This window comes from Stylophora pistillata, chromosome 6 (assembly GCF_964205215.1).
Source record: "Stylophora pistillata chromosome 6, jaStyPist1.2, whole genome shotgun sequence".
Taxonomy (NCBI): domain Eukaryota; kingdom Metazoa; phylum Cnidaria; class Anthozoa; order Scleractinia; family Pocilloporidae; genus Stylophora; species Stylophora pistillata.
Window position 1 is genome coordinate 22,392,841 of NC_142524.1, and position 13,775 is coordinate 22,406,615.

General features: G+C 42.4%; 1 protein-coding gene across 2 annotated transcripts; it reads right to left on the reverse strand.

Annotated features, from left to right (window-relative positions):
• Positions 1-4,164: 4,164 nt before the first annotated feature.
• LOC111347381 (microfibril-associated glycoprotein 4) lies at positions 4,165-13,650 on the reverse strand. Of its 2 annotated transcripts, none has more exons than XM_088763315.1 (4): positions 13,321-13,627; positions 13,137-13,202; positions 5,390-5,770; positions 4,165-4,570 (listed from the first exon to the last, which is right to left on the reverse strand). In XM_088763315.1, the coding sequence occupies exons 1-4, from the start codon at positions 13,607-13,609 to the stop codon at positions 4,305-4,307; spliced, it is 1,002 nt and encodes a 333-aa protein (XP_088619441.1). In that variant the 5' UTR covers positions 13,610-13,627; the 3' UTR covers positions 4,165-4,304. The 2 variants fall into 2 exon arrangements, with proteins under 2 accessions (XP_088619441.1, XP_088619442.1); XM_088763316.1 differs by having other exon boundaries at positions 4,505-4,643; positions 13,321-13,650.
• Between the last annotated feature and the right edge of the window lie 125 nt (positions 13,651-13,775).

Sequence of the window (13,775 nt, forward strand, 5' to 3'; positions counted from 1 at the left end):
AGCTGTAATTTTTAACTCGGGTTCGCCAAAATTAGCTTGCTCTGCCGCCTGCCGGCTTTGTCGGGGAATATTAGTTACGAACTTAGTCTTTAATCAAATTTCCTAGTAAATATTAATTATATCTCCAAATTGTAAATCATTGCTTAAGAGAAAAGGGATATATTTCATAAAATTATAGACAAATCCGAACCAGGTGATTAACTGTAAAAGAGATTAGTAACTCTGCACGCGTTTATTCCGCCTAGAAAGGAAGCCGCGGGGCCGGCGAAACGTTCTGTTGGGTAATAGGAATGAAATGTAGACATTTAACAATAGTTTGGCTTGGGATTTTACTGTACTCGTGAGTGTTGGAAAAATACTACCTAGTAGTTACGCAAGGCGAACTATGAATACCGTAGTAGATCCAGGTTTAAGTTAGACTGTTAGAACGGACTAAAAGCACTACTACAAAAAAAGTTTGGATATATCAACAAAGTTGAAATGGTAAATTGGCCACCGTAACGATTACAAAAGCTGACGTTTCGAGCGTTAGCCCTTCGTCGGAGCGAAGGGCTAACGCTCGAAGGGCTAACGCGAAGGGCTAACGCTCGAAACGTCAGCTTTTGTAATCGTTACGGTGGCCAATTTACCATTTCAACTTTGTTGATATATCCAAATTATTTCGTTACTCCCACCGACGCAGCCCCAAACAGTTTCTTTCGAAACTATCAGCCTTTATACAAAAAAAGTTGCTAACACAGAAACTGAAGGGTGATGCCTCCAGAAAAAAGCGTTCAACGCGTACTGCTTTAAAGAAACCATGGAAAAATATATATAACCGTAAAGCTGATCTTATAAAGTATAGATGATGAAAATGAAAAACGTTCCCACAGTTTTTTTTGTCATTTTTTTTTTTTTTTTTAACTAAAAAAGAAAAGCTCTATGGGCCGGGTCGCACTAGAGCGAGTTGAAATATTTTCCAGTTTTTGGCAAACCAAAAGATTGGCAAGGTTTTCGCACTTTCCAAATTTTAGCGGCGGTCACATGAAACTAAAGTCCTGTGTAACAACCACAAGGATAAGATTTATCGCAGTTAATCAATCAAAGCGTTCGGTGAAATGCATCAACATATCACTCTCATCAAGAACGAAGAATAACCATAGTCGTGCTACAGTGAGAACTCCACCGCTTTCTCAGCATGACTATTACTTTTACTTAGGTAATCTGATGTCTTTACTCTGTCCAGCAGTATCGCAATAAACAGAAAAGCCAGCGTTTCTTACACTACATAATAAATTTCATTTCGCGAACCGCTCTCTTCAAGTCGCACGTAGATTCACTGAAATTTAAAGATCTGTCAAACCACAGAGTAGCAGGAACGCTCTGATTTGTGCGAGATATCAAAGTATGGGAATCTGATTGCTACGTGATACTTACCCTTAGGCTGCAATCTGATTGATACATACCCAAACGCGGCGTTCTGATTGGTACGTGATACATACCCTAACGCGGCAATCGGATTGTTATGTGATACACACCTTAATGCGGCAATCGGATTGGTACATGATACATACCCTAATGCGGCAATCGAATTGGTATGTGATTCATATCCTAAAGCGGTAATCGGATTGGGAACCTCGCTGCTCATGGCGCACCACCTTTTTACAGCTTGCTCACACGCTAAGCAAGAGGTGAAATGCGGAATAAACGGGATGCCATTTTATTCTGCTCTTTCTCTTGTGTGTATCTCTAGCTAAGGCTCTCCCCTCACCTACCTCTCACTTTCCCAGCTCACCCACCGACGAGGCGAGGCCCGCGAGATTAGAGGCAGGGAGCGTAACGAGCGTGCGAGAGGTCTTTCTCAACCTCTCTCGACCCTGCTCACACCGTTCATCCACTCGAAATCAACGCACGAGCTTCGACGCTCCTTGCAGCACGAATGAAAGCGTGCTCACAAATGACACGAAAAAAAAATGAAAAAAGAAATGAAAGAAAAATTGCAATAATAAAATACTGTGATATTTTATCGGTAACTGTAATTTCGGTATCTCCTGCTGCTCGTGGCTTGTACCCAGCCTAGTCTCCGAGTAGGATTTAGCCATGTTCAGCAAATTTGTCCGTCAGCGATCAAAGAGTAAAATGACTCACCCTGCACATTTCTGACAGAAAACTTTAGTAGTCTTAGTTGCTCGCCGATCTTCATACCAATATAGATGTTATTGAATTAAACAGAAAACTAGAGTGTTATGTATCTTGTCTTGTAGCTTATGCGTTTACGAATGTCACGTTTTTTTTCTATACCATGGTACCGAATTCATAGAAACTTTGCTCAGGTCCCGCGGTCGTATTCCGCGAACCGGAAGTGTCTGCTTTTCCCGCGCGAGATGCATTGACAGATATCAGACTGTTTTGGGGATATTCGGTTTCTTCTTTCAGTGCGCTTATGATTGCAGTTTTGAAAGGGATAGTGGTTAGTTTGTATCGAGTTGAGGATGAGAAGCCAATCGAAAGATTAAGGCGATGATAAAAAATGGGAGAAGAACACCGCTCCACGTCAGTCATCATTTAAAAATTCTTGATCTTAACGACCAAACCATGAAGTTTTTGTACGGGGTCGTTTGACTTGAACCTATACTGCCTAAGGAATGTCGCGGAAAAACAGAGAATGTCGCGATTCCAACGCAAGAGCAACTCGATGTTTAGAATTACCCTTCTTGCTTCACTCTGATGATGAAAGCGAGCGAACAGTAAACAGTCTTAGCAGTGACGTTAATGCGGCAATAGGCTAGATGTAGTTATATATTTGAAATTTCCTACGTGACAGGTCCGTCCGGCTAAATTGAAAAAGTAACGAAGATCCGAAGATTGACGATTTCAACAATACAGCCGAGTTAAAGAAGAAATTTTAAATTTGGAGAAAGCTGCGTATCCCATGCGAAAGTATATCAGAATAACTAAAAGGAAAGCCCCAGAGATTCTAGCCTCTTATTATGAGAAAGCTAATGAACTTAGGTCAACTTGAATCGACCCTTAAAAAGGCTACCCTGCGCACTCCAAAGTAAGTAGAGTGCAGTCACACAATGCAATGCGACCTCGCATCGCTTTATCATTTAAGATAATTGATGCAATATGACACTGGCATATCCTATTTGGTTGGAATGGAATAGTGTTTATGTAGTCTCGTACTCAGACCTTCTACGGTCACGCAGTTACAATTTCAGTTGCACGGTAGGATCTCTGTATGACATCAGAGTGGATGCAATATGGTATAATATAGGACAAAATAGTAAGATTTGAGGTAATGTGATGTAACCCTGTGATGTAATGCTACTTGACGTGAGGTAATGTGACGAAAAGAGATTAAATAGAGAGACTTACCCCCGCGTTTACGTGAAACGGGAACCGTGAACGGCAAGCATGAACGCATGGCCTTGTTTTTCCGCCATTTTTTTACATTTGCCGTTTTCACTTTGCCCTCTCTACGTGAAAGTAACACGTTTCACGTTTACCGTGTACAGACGATTTTCTTTTTGTCTCACAGAGTAGAATCTAAGTTAAATTCCGGACAACGTACACGAAAAGGGAAAGCTGATTTTCACCGTTTCACGTCGACGCGGTGTTAACTCTAAACCTCCGTATGTTTACGTGTAGATAAGCTAAACTGGAGAAATAAAAACTATCAACAAAGAATTACCTTGAGTGCCCAAAAGAGAGTTTCATAGACTTTATAAGAAAGTGCCTTTGATAAAAGAAAAAAAAAATGGTCCGCCCGTTTTCTTGAAAGATCACAAATTACAAGTGACTCAACCTTTTTCGCCACGTTTTTGTTCTTGTTACCTTTTGACGTCATCTGCGATCTAGCACTGAACAGACACACGGCAACATGGAAACCATCTGTTAAATGTGAATGTTAAGCACAGAATCTAATTGCAAGAGTCTAACAACTTAATCTGTTGGCCAGGAACTTATGTTTAAGGAATGTGTAATGCTGGAAATGATACGTGGGCCTACACTGGTCCGCAATGGTGTTTGATACTGACGCGGACTGGACTCCAAGTAATACCGCTATTTTGAGTGGCTTATAAAACCTTTCTTAGTTTCTTTTCAAACTATTCTGGTGTACTCACTGAAAGTTGCAGAGGGTTGTTATCGTATATTGGTACTTTGAAAATGATGTCAGTTGTGTGTATCACCAGGGTGGGTAGGGGTTAATTGGATGGGAGAGGAGAAACATCAGAGAACTATTAAGTCTAATTAATGAAGCCAAGTCAGCTTTAAATTAACTTATGAATTCTTATTTGTCTTAGTAAGGTAGCCTACAAGTTCTACTGAAACTCCACTGGTCTGATTTTCATCTCAGCTCTCTTCACAGAGTAGTAGTATCCTTTCCAGTGAAACCAGTTGACTCCATCAGCAAACGATATGTGCTTCCCGTGATAATAAAAACCATTGAGGTTTGAGCTATGACAGGCTGAGTACCACCAGCCTCCTTTATGTCTCTCGGCACAGTTATCTTCGTAACTGTCATTGTCTTGATCCTTGGTTGTAAAGAGATAGCCATGATGTCTTAAAAGGGAGTCTCCAGCTGTTCCTAAAAATAATTAAAATTGAAATTTGCTCTTGCGAGAGGTTCTCAAAGAGCTCTCACAGTCATGCAATCCTACCTAAGCAGCAAAGACATAAATTCTCGTTACCCTCTAACGAGATAACTAAGTCACAGTTTTGAAAAGTAAATACTAATTCCGAGTTGTCACAGATAATGTCCTTGAAGAGTGCCACACTGCATTTAATTCTGTATTGCAGATATAAACATAAGCACTCTACGCATGTATGGAAGACTTAGCTTTTTGTGTTTTAGTGGGTTGAGGTGGGACACACTGTATAACTGGTGTTTTCAGTTTTGTAAAAGAAAAAGAGCATTAATCTTCTAAAGAACGAAAATATCGCATAACTTTACCAGATGTTTATACAGAAGACAGTTTAACCGCCTCCCGGTTAGCTCAATGGATAGAGCGCTGGACTGTAGTGCGGGAGGCCGAGGGTTCGAGCCCCGGCCGGACCAGCACTCAAGGTCTTAAAATAATTGAGAAGAATTTGCTACCTTTCTATAACATCAAGAAATGGTTAGATATTCTAGTCTTCTCGGATAGGGACGAATAAATGGAGGTCCCGTCTCCTGCAGGGTTGGGGCAGGAGACGTTAATTTCCCACACACGAGATTACTGTGTGATGGATGTCCTCCACTGGGGTGGGATGGGTGGGTTAGGACAGCAGGTCCACATCAGCTATTACAGCTGCCAAATTAATTAACTTGCTTAAACAAATAAATGAACTTCAACTTCAACTTCGACTTCAAGGGTTTCGAGGACAAAACCTAAACTAATAGGGGTAGCACGGGATAACGGTTTACCTGAATATGTCTCTATGCTCAACTGGTACTTCTTGCTCTCGTTTGCCACTTGAAACAAGTAGTACTCGGCGTAAGCAGTATTGCCGTCAAAATCTTCCAGATCGACTCGAATCTTACTCGGAGATTTTGTCAAGCGGTGTATTTTATCCAGTCCGAGCCACAACTCGCCATTAAGGTCACCGAAGCCATTCTTGTAGTCAAACCAGCTACGGTTAAAATCAACAGAACCATCAAGTCTCTTCTGGATCATTGTCCATCCCCCTCTGGCAGTTTTTTTATCACAAAACACCTCAAAGTCAGGTCCAATACCATCTGGATTGATTGTAGAAACACCGCTGGTTATTTTACCAGATTTGTACAGCTCGGCACAGTTCTTTTGCACTGACAAAAAATAATATAAAAGTAATAATACAAATAATAATAATAGGGGGAAGAGTTGTGGAGTCGACTAGAATACCATGTCTTGATGATGGTGAGCGGTACAAGTACCTTGGAGTACTTGAGAGTGTTAGGCAGGAGGATAAGTTGGTCCTGGAGTGTACAGCAAGAGAGTATCTCAGACGATTGTCAGTTATTTGGACAAGTCCCTTGTCCGATTATAATCGGGTGGTAGCTTCAAATCAGTTTGCATTGCCTGTTCTTGGATATCTTATGTGGACACAACAGTGGCCGGTGATGGAACTTAAGTAGATCGATAGGGAAGCGCGCAAGATTGTTGTCGAGAGTGGGAGTAGACACCCATGTAGTTCGAATGCTTTGTTGTATATGCCAAGAAGTAGAGGAGGGCGGGGATTGCGCTCTGTTGAAATGGAGTACAAAGCCACAAAAATCAAGGGTGCAGTCAGACTCCATGGTAATGAAGATCGTGCACTGGGAATGGTACGGGAGTTTGAAGAGCAAGCGGCGAGGATGGGGCGTAGGTCAATTTTTAAAGAAGCGGCTAAGTGCGCGGAGGAGTTGGGGCTGGAGTTGGATTTGGAACACGCGCAAGGGATCAAGAAAGAGGTGCGGAGGTGCAGAGGTGCCAAATTGAGAAGTTAGAGGATGAGATCAGAAACCAACGGTGGCAAGGGCGTCTAGTGACTACTAGGCTGGAGGATGAGAGTTTGAGTGCCGATGGGTGTTTCTGGTGGCTCACAGAGTGGAAGAACTGCCCATCACACACAATTGCTGGACTCGTCGAGCTATACGAGCAGCTATTACCAACGCGGGTATACACGAGTCAGAAGACCCACACAAGCGGAGAAGGCGAGATGAGGCGCAGATTATGCGGCAAGGCTCCAGAGAGTGCGGCACATATCTTGTCAGGATGCAGTGCACTGGCCCAGAGCAAGTATCTCTCCAGACACGACGCAGCACTGAAGGTACTGTTTTACCAACTGTTGTATGATGAGGGATTTATAGACGAGATACCACCCTGGTACTCACCCGACAGGCCGAAGCCCGTGTATGAGTCAGAGAATGTTAAAGCTTATTGGGATGTCCCTACATATGCTGATCAACAAGAGGTCAGATGCAATAGGGTGGATGCACGCATTGTAAATCATATGTGCAAGAGAGTTGTGACGCTGGAAATGAGCTGCCCGTGGGTTAACAATCGGACAAGAAAGGATGAAGACAAGACACTGAAGTACGGACCCCTTCGCTGGGAACTAAGGCAGCAGTTCCCAGGCTACGAGATGAAGCAATATAACATCATTATGGATGCCCTCGGGGGGTGGTCACGGGAGCTGGATGTCATGATGCGCGAGCTGGTGGGAGGCAGAAGCACAGACGTACTGCGAAAGATGCAGAGGGCAGTGCTCTCGGGCACGCTGAATATTGCCCAGACTTTCAAGGTGGCAGTTTGACTTTCTGTTAGAAGGAGGACCGTAGACACAACGGAAAAGCTTTTTAGGATTAGTTAATGTACATTTATTTTTTTACTCCATGGCTCACAGGTTACGGTTTTCGCCCTGTGCTGCCTGATTAGAATGTAGCATTCACTTGATTTCTCTGCGACATAATAATAATAGTAACAATAGTAATAATAACGAAGTATGCAGCTGAGCTGGGTCTCCAGCTACGGTTAAATTATCCTAACCCAATTTTCATCTATCGAGACAAAAAAGTACAGTCCAAATAGGTGAAGCCAGTGATCAACAAGTCACGGCAGCAGGAGATAAAATCAATTGTCTGAGGAGAGATGGCTAGAGAAATTCGTCAGGAACAGATGGGACGACGAAGACGTTGATCTTGAAAAATGCTTTGCGTGGCTTTCTTCATGGAAGAATGCCCCTACACATACCGTAGCAGGAATACAAGGGCTTTGCCGACAGCTTCTGCCTACTACAACCAAAAGATGAGCTCGCAAGTCACTGATGAAAATTGCCGTTCATGCGGAAAGTTCACAGAGAACATACAGCACATTCTCTCTGGCTGCAGCGCTTTAGCGCAAACCAAGTACTTACAGAGACATAACAATGCCCTTAAGATCCTATTCATCAAAGTCCTGAGATCCTTGAACCTCATCAGTAAAGTGGAGCCACGGTTCTCAACAGCTGAACCAGAGCCAGTTTACGAAAATGAACGTGCTACCGCCTACTGGGACGTCACCTTATATGCAGACAGGACATTTGGTGAAAGCCAACAGAATCCATGTCACAATTATTGATGAATTAAACAAGAAAGTTGCAGTCATTGATATAAGCTGCACGGCTGGAATAAAGAGGAGCGAAAGACATTGAAAAGACCACAAAGTATCGTCAACTACGATTAAAGCTCACAAGCAGATACCCTGGGTACAAAATCATTCAATACAATATAATCATGTATGTCTTTGGTGGTTGCTCAAGAGAGGTGGAACAGAATATCAAAGAACTGGTGGTAGACAAGAGTGAATCTATTTTGGGACAGATGCAGAGGGCAATCCTGACAAGTTCACTTCGAATTCATATTGCAAGAACATTTAAGCTGAGTCACTAGATATTACATATGAACAGTGGAATTGATTCCCATAGAACATTACTGAACATTAAGACATTCAAATTATTTACAAATTCTTTTATTTTTACTGGCCACGGCTTATCGCCCAGCCATAACTGTAGTTTTGTTCTGGGCATCCAGATGTAAATACTGCGGCATAATAATAATAATATAGTAAACAGATGGCGACCTGAAGAGTATTCTTCATCTATTTTTTAGAACTCCAAAAAGCTAATTCAACCTTACTCTTCAAAAGGAAAGTTTCTTGTTACATGCTTTTTGCCTCGGGTCCCGTGCGCCTTCTTGCTGGTTTCATTAGCCAAAGGGAAGAAAAGTGTAATAAGTCGTGGATACATTACGTTTGAATGGGTTTTGAAGATAGTTAAATTCATGTTTATAAAAACATACACTTTTACATGTAAACATAGGCAGCCGATGGATAACTCTCAGATAGAGTTGATATTACTTAGAATTACTTTGAACTGCTAAGGTGATGTTGCGCGAGTAGTCAGAATTTACATTTTGGTATCCTTCAGTACAAAACTGCAGAGTGCAGACCGCAGACCGGGTACAAAATGTAGACTGGGTACAACATTTAGTCTGCAGAGTGCAGACTTAGAATTTTAAAAACTGTTTTTTCGTCGAATACGGGACATTATCTTGCAACCTACCGAGTGTCATGGAATCGCTTTTCTGTGATCATCTTTCACGGTTATTTGCACAATTGTGGAATATAATGATGGAAGAAAAATCAGTCCGGTTTGACGCGAGGATTAGCTCGGGTATTTGTTTGGGGACATTATCTTTGATTATCTATTCCAAGAAGCGGACAGTGGTTCACGGTAGTTTCGATACAAAGTCGTTTCGATACAAGTCGAAGTCGATTCGTTACACATGTAAAGTCACGAAGAGAGGATTCTCCATGATCAGTGCTGTATTTGTTCTCCGCATCAGGTTGGAATTATTTGGGGTTCTAAATTCGGATACTATCTGCATCAAGCGGGAATTCTTCGGGATCAACGAAGGTAAAGTCTGGAGCTCCCAGTTCCAAGTAGCTGGAAGGATCGGCGAAGGAGTCCGGATGCGAGCACATCGCTCATTGCCGGTCAATTTCTTTTCCATCTCGAAGAGCCGCTCGGTAAACTTCTTGCAATATACTTATTTAATTAAAGTAAAAATCCAAATTAGAATAAAGTAAATACAGTAAAGGTCTCTGTGTCAAAGTATATAACCTCAAATACCAATAATATGCGTAATAGTGTTAAAAACTTATGTGTTGCAAATTCGATGATTCCAGCGAAAACATCCATCACATTGAATGGCTTGCTGTTTTGGCCGAACAGGTTTATCGCATACAATGCAGTTCAAAATCTGCGCAGACGCCATCGTGATAAGTCGTGATAACTCGCAAAAACTAGAGAATCGAACTCTTGTTAACAGTCGTGATCGTAAGATCGAATGATTATTGTTCAGGTCCCAGGTCTCCCTAACTGATCACAGTTAGTTTAAAGCGTTTGGATTGGTTTATTTGCTGTCATTAGAACAATAGAGTAAAGTTAGCAAGTTTTTTAAAACAATTAGTTTATGCGTCTATACACCAAATCGAAATAAGGCGTCCAATTTGAATTGCTATTGTTCTGGACAGACTAGGGGTCCACGTTTTGTACCGTCCCGATAATGACAGCCCCACAGTAACCACAGTCTCGATCGTGTTGTAAATAAATCATTCACCCGCAATACAGCTGTTTAGTTTCGGTCAATGTAAAACGTAGACTGCGGACTGCAGACCGGGGGTAAAATGCAGACTGAGGGTAAAATGCAGACTGCAGACTGCAGACCAGGGGTAAAATGCAGACTGCAGACTGCAGACCAGGGGTAAAATGCAGACTGCAGACTGCAGACCAGGGGTAAAGTGCAGACTGAGGGTAAAATATTGATAATAAAAAAACGAGTCTTAAGATGAAATAAAGAGTGTTCGTCCCGTAAAATAATATGTCACGTCAGGCCTCACGAAACACACAAACGCCGCTTCATGTTATAATTTTTCGTGTTTGGATAGCCCACTGTCACCTTTCAGCAATATCAATTCACAAACCTCTTGATACATTGAAGTCGAGTACAAAGATTGAATGCCTTTCACAAACTATGCTCGATACCTACACGTTTACCTTGCCTTGTTTGTCACGAACAGCGCAACACACTTGCGTTACGCACGTGATTTTATTGTGTAATTTAGTTAATCATCGCCATCTTTCGTAACCCAGTAACCCGATCTTTTCACGACCTTTGTAACGGGAATGACCTTAGGGCCTGATTACATGAGCCGGGCTGGCCCGGTTAGCCGAGCTGCTTTGGTGTGCCGAGATGACATTCAGCCCGATATTACATGAGGCGAGCCAGCCCGGTTGATGACTGGGGTGATGAACCGCGGGAGACCGGAGCGAGCTTTGATGTTTTGATCCTCCCCAGTATCTTTACCATTACATCATAGGACTCCATTACCAACTTTCCAGAACCACTTCTAGATCCCATTGTCACAGCATTACTAAATTTTTGCCGCAATTCTTTTATCTTTTCCATCACCCTGGAATAACCTTTCTTGATCAGCGCTTTCTCTGACTTGACTTTTTCCACCAACTCTTTCCTCTGAGACTCCTCAACATCTTCGGGAATGGCAGTAGTTTCTTATGGCCCAAACAAGTCAACATCGCCAGAAGAATACTTTGTCGCCATCGCCTTTCTCACTGCTTCATATTGCTTGTTTTTATCAGTATTGAAGTCCACGTTGCGATACTCCATATTAGCTTTGAATTCACCGAGCGCGCGAAGAAGGTCGTCAACCATTCCAAAATCATCCACTTGAATTTCGTGGCCGCCATGACAGACAGACATCTATATTTATACAGGATAGCCCCTTCAGTGTAGTAAACACTGGTATCAACGGGGGTCCTGTTACCCACCCATCCCACCCCAGGGGAGGACATCCATCACACAGTAATCTCGTGCGTGGGAAATTAACGTCTCCTGCCCCTAACCCTGCAGGAGACGGGACCTCCATTTATTCGTCCCTATCCGAGAAGACTAGAATATCTAACCATTTCTTGATGTTAAAGAAAGGAAGCATATTCTTCTCAATTAATTTTTTTAAGACCCTGAGTGTTGGTCCGGCCGGTATTGAACTCTCGACCTCCCGCACAGCAGTCCGGCGCTCTCCCAATTGAGCTAACCAGGCGGCGGTTAATGCTTGGCATGTTTGCGGCATGTTTGCATGAAATTGAGACCATTGCGCATGAGTATTTACTATCCGCTGAACTCTTGCTGGCTAAATGAGCCGGGCTGACCCGCCTAAACGCGATTATATGGGAAAATTTCGGCCCGGTTGGCAGGGATCTCGGCACCGCGATACCGGGATCTCGGCTTACCGGCCCGACCCGGTTGTCATATAATCGCGAGGTTGATTTTTGTTGCGTTTGACAAACGTGCCGAGATCCCGGCAAACTGACGCCAGCCCGGCTAACCGAGCCAGCCCGGCTCATGTAATCAGGCCGTTAGGCAGTAGGCTTTAAGATACACGCGTTTGTCGCTTCTACGGAGAAATTTAGGAGTTGGAGAAATCTCTTTGCCTTCACATAGCCAGCAGGAATTATAATGTAAGCTTAATTTTAGTTTATCCTCTGCCACTTATTTCTAATTTTAGTTTATCCTCTGCCACTTATTTCTAATTTTAGTTTATCCTCTGCCACTTATTTCTAATTTTAGTTTATCCTCTGCCACTTATTTCTAATTTTAGTTTATCCTCTGCCACTTATTTCGTTCGTTGACGGAGAGTTCTCACTATTCGCAGCTATTTCGTTGCGTAACGCGTAAATTTTTTTAATGTTGTAGTTTTCACCGCATGCTTCAGTGGTAACCAAGGAATAAATCGGTTTAAAATCAGGCCTGTAGTGTGTGGTTGGACTCGGCGAACTTCGGATCAATACTTCCCGCAAGGACTTGGTTCGGGAACGCGACATTGTTGTTGTGCTGTCGTGTCTTGCTTGCCTTGTCTTCCAAACAATTCCCAGGCCATCTGAAGAATTTGAACGCTGGAAGAGCTACTCGGTCCCAGACCTATTCGCGAAATCACAATTCAAAATGGCCGACATGTAAACAAATATGAGATGCATAGCATTACGATCAGTTTGGGCGCTGTTGGGAAACTTGGTTCAACAAAATGGGGAGTTCAAGAACTCGAGGTGGATGATATGTTTGACAAAGGCGAATAAACGCCTTTTGGTTTGAGTTTTCGGGATTTTGAAAAAAAGTTACGGGTACGCGTAGGAACACTCCCAAGTCTTGTTTTTATTATTAATATTTTATTTTACCCTCAGTCTGCATTTTACCCCTGGTCTGTAGTCTGCAGTCTACATTTCACCCCTGGTCTACAGTTCGCAGTCTGCATTTTACCTTCAGTCTGCATTTTAACCCCAGTCTGCACTCCGCAGTCTGCAGTCCGCAGTCTTAGTTTTACACTGACCGGTTCAGTTTTCTTCTTAAGGAGTAAAATCTCTTACCGCGAGTAAATTGGTTTCTCACAACAATTGATGAAGGAAGTCGTTGCGTGGAATCGTATTCTTCAAAATAAAATTACATTCTCCATGATCAAACTGTATAGCTACGCTCAGCTGCCGTTACCACGAATTTGAGCGTCTTCATGATAATCGAACTCTACCGTGATGCTTACTGTAGTGGAAGTAGTGGAACACTTGACGTTAGAATTTTAATTTAACATTTAATTACCTACCTGAAAGTCTTCTAATCATATCGAACTTTCCAACCATATTAGTCTCGGACGTTTTGATAGCCTCCTCTAGCAAATAAAAATACATTCTACATGATCAAAATGTATAGCTACGCATGGCTACCTTTAATTCACCACGAATTTGAAAGTCTTCATTTAAATTTCTGAGTTAACATTAATTACTTACCTAACTTTCTAGCCATATTAGACTCGATTGTTTTGATAGCCTCCGCGATGAAAGCTCTGGATCCCTTTTCCCTTTTATCAAGCATTTTCTCCACAGTTGTTTCAAAGCGTGCTCCTAGGGAATTGATGGAGTGATGATGGTACAGTGCCCCTACAACAACCACTGCCGCGATAATTCCGCAAGTAAACCATTCTCTTGCAATAAAACTGTTCAGTAATCTCCCTAAGAATCCAAATCTCTGGTAATTAGTAATTTGGTCTATATCGACACTTTCTTGAGTGTCGGTCATTGTTCAAAGCGAAAGCGTAAAATGTAACGCACAACAGTTGAAGGAAGTCGTTACGTGACCAACATCTGTCAAACATGTTATAAGTATACGAGTTATTGACCAAGCGTAAAGTCACGATAATTGGATGCAGGCCGCGTTCATTTTTTTGAGAGGAGTGCAGGCTCTG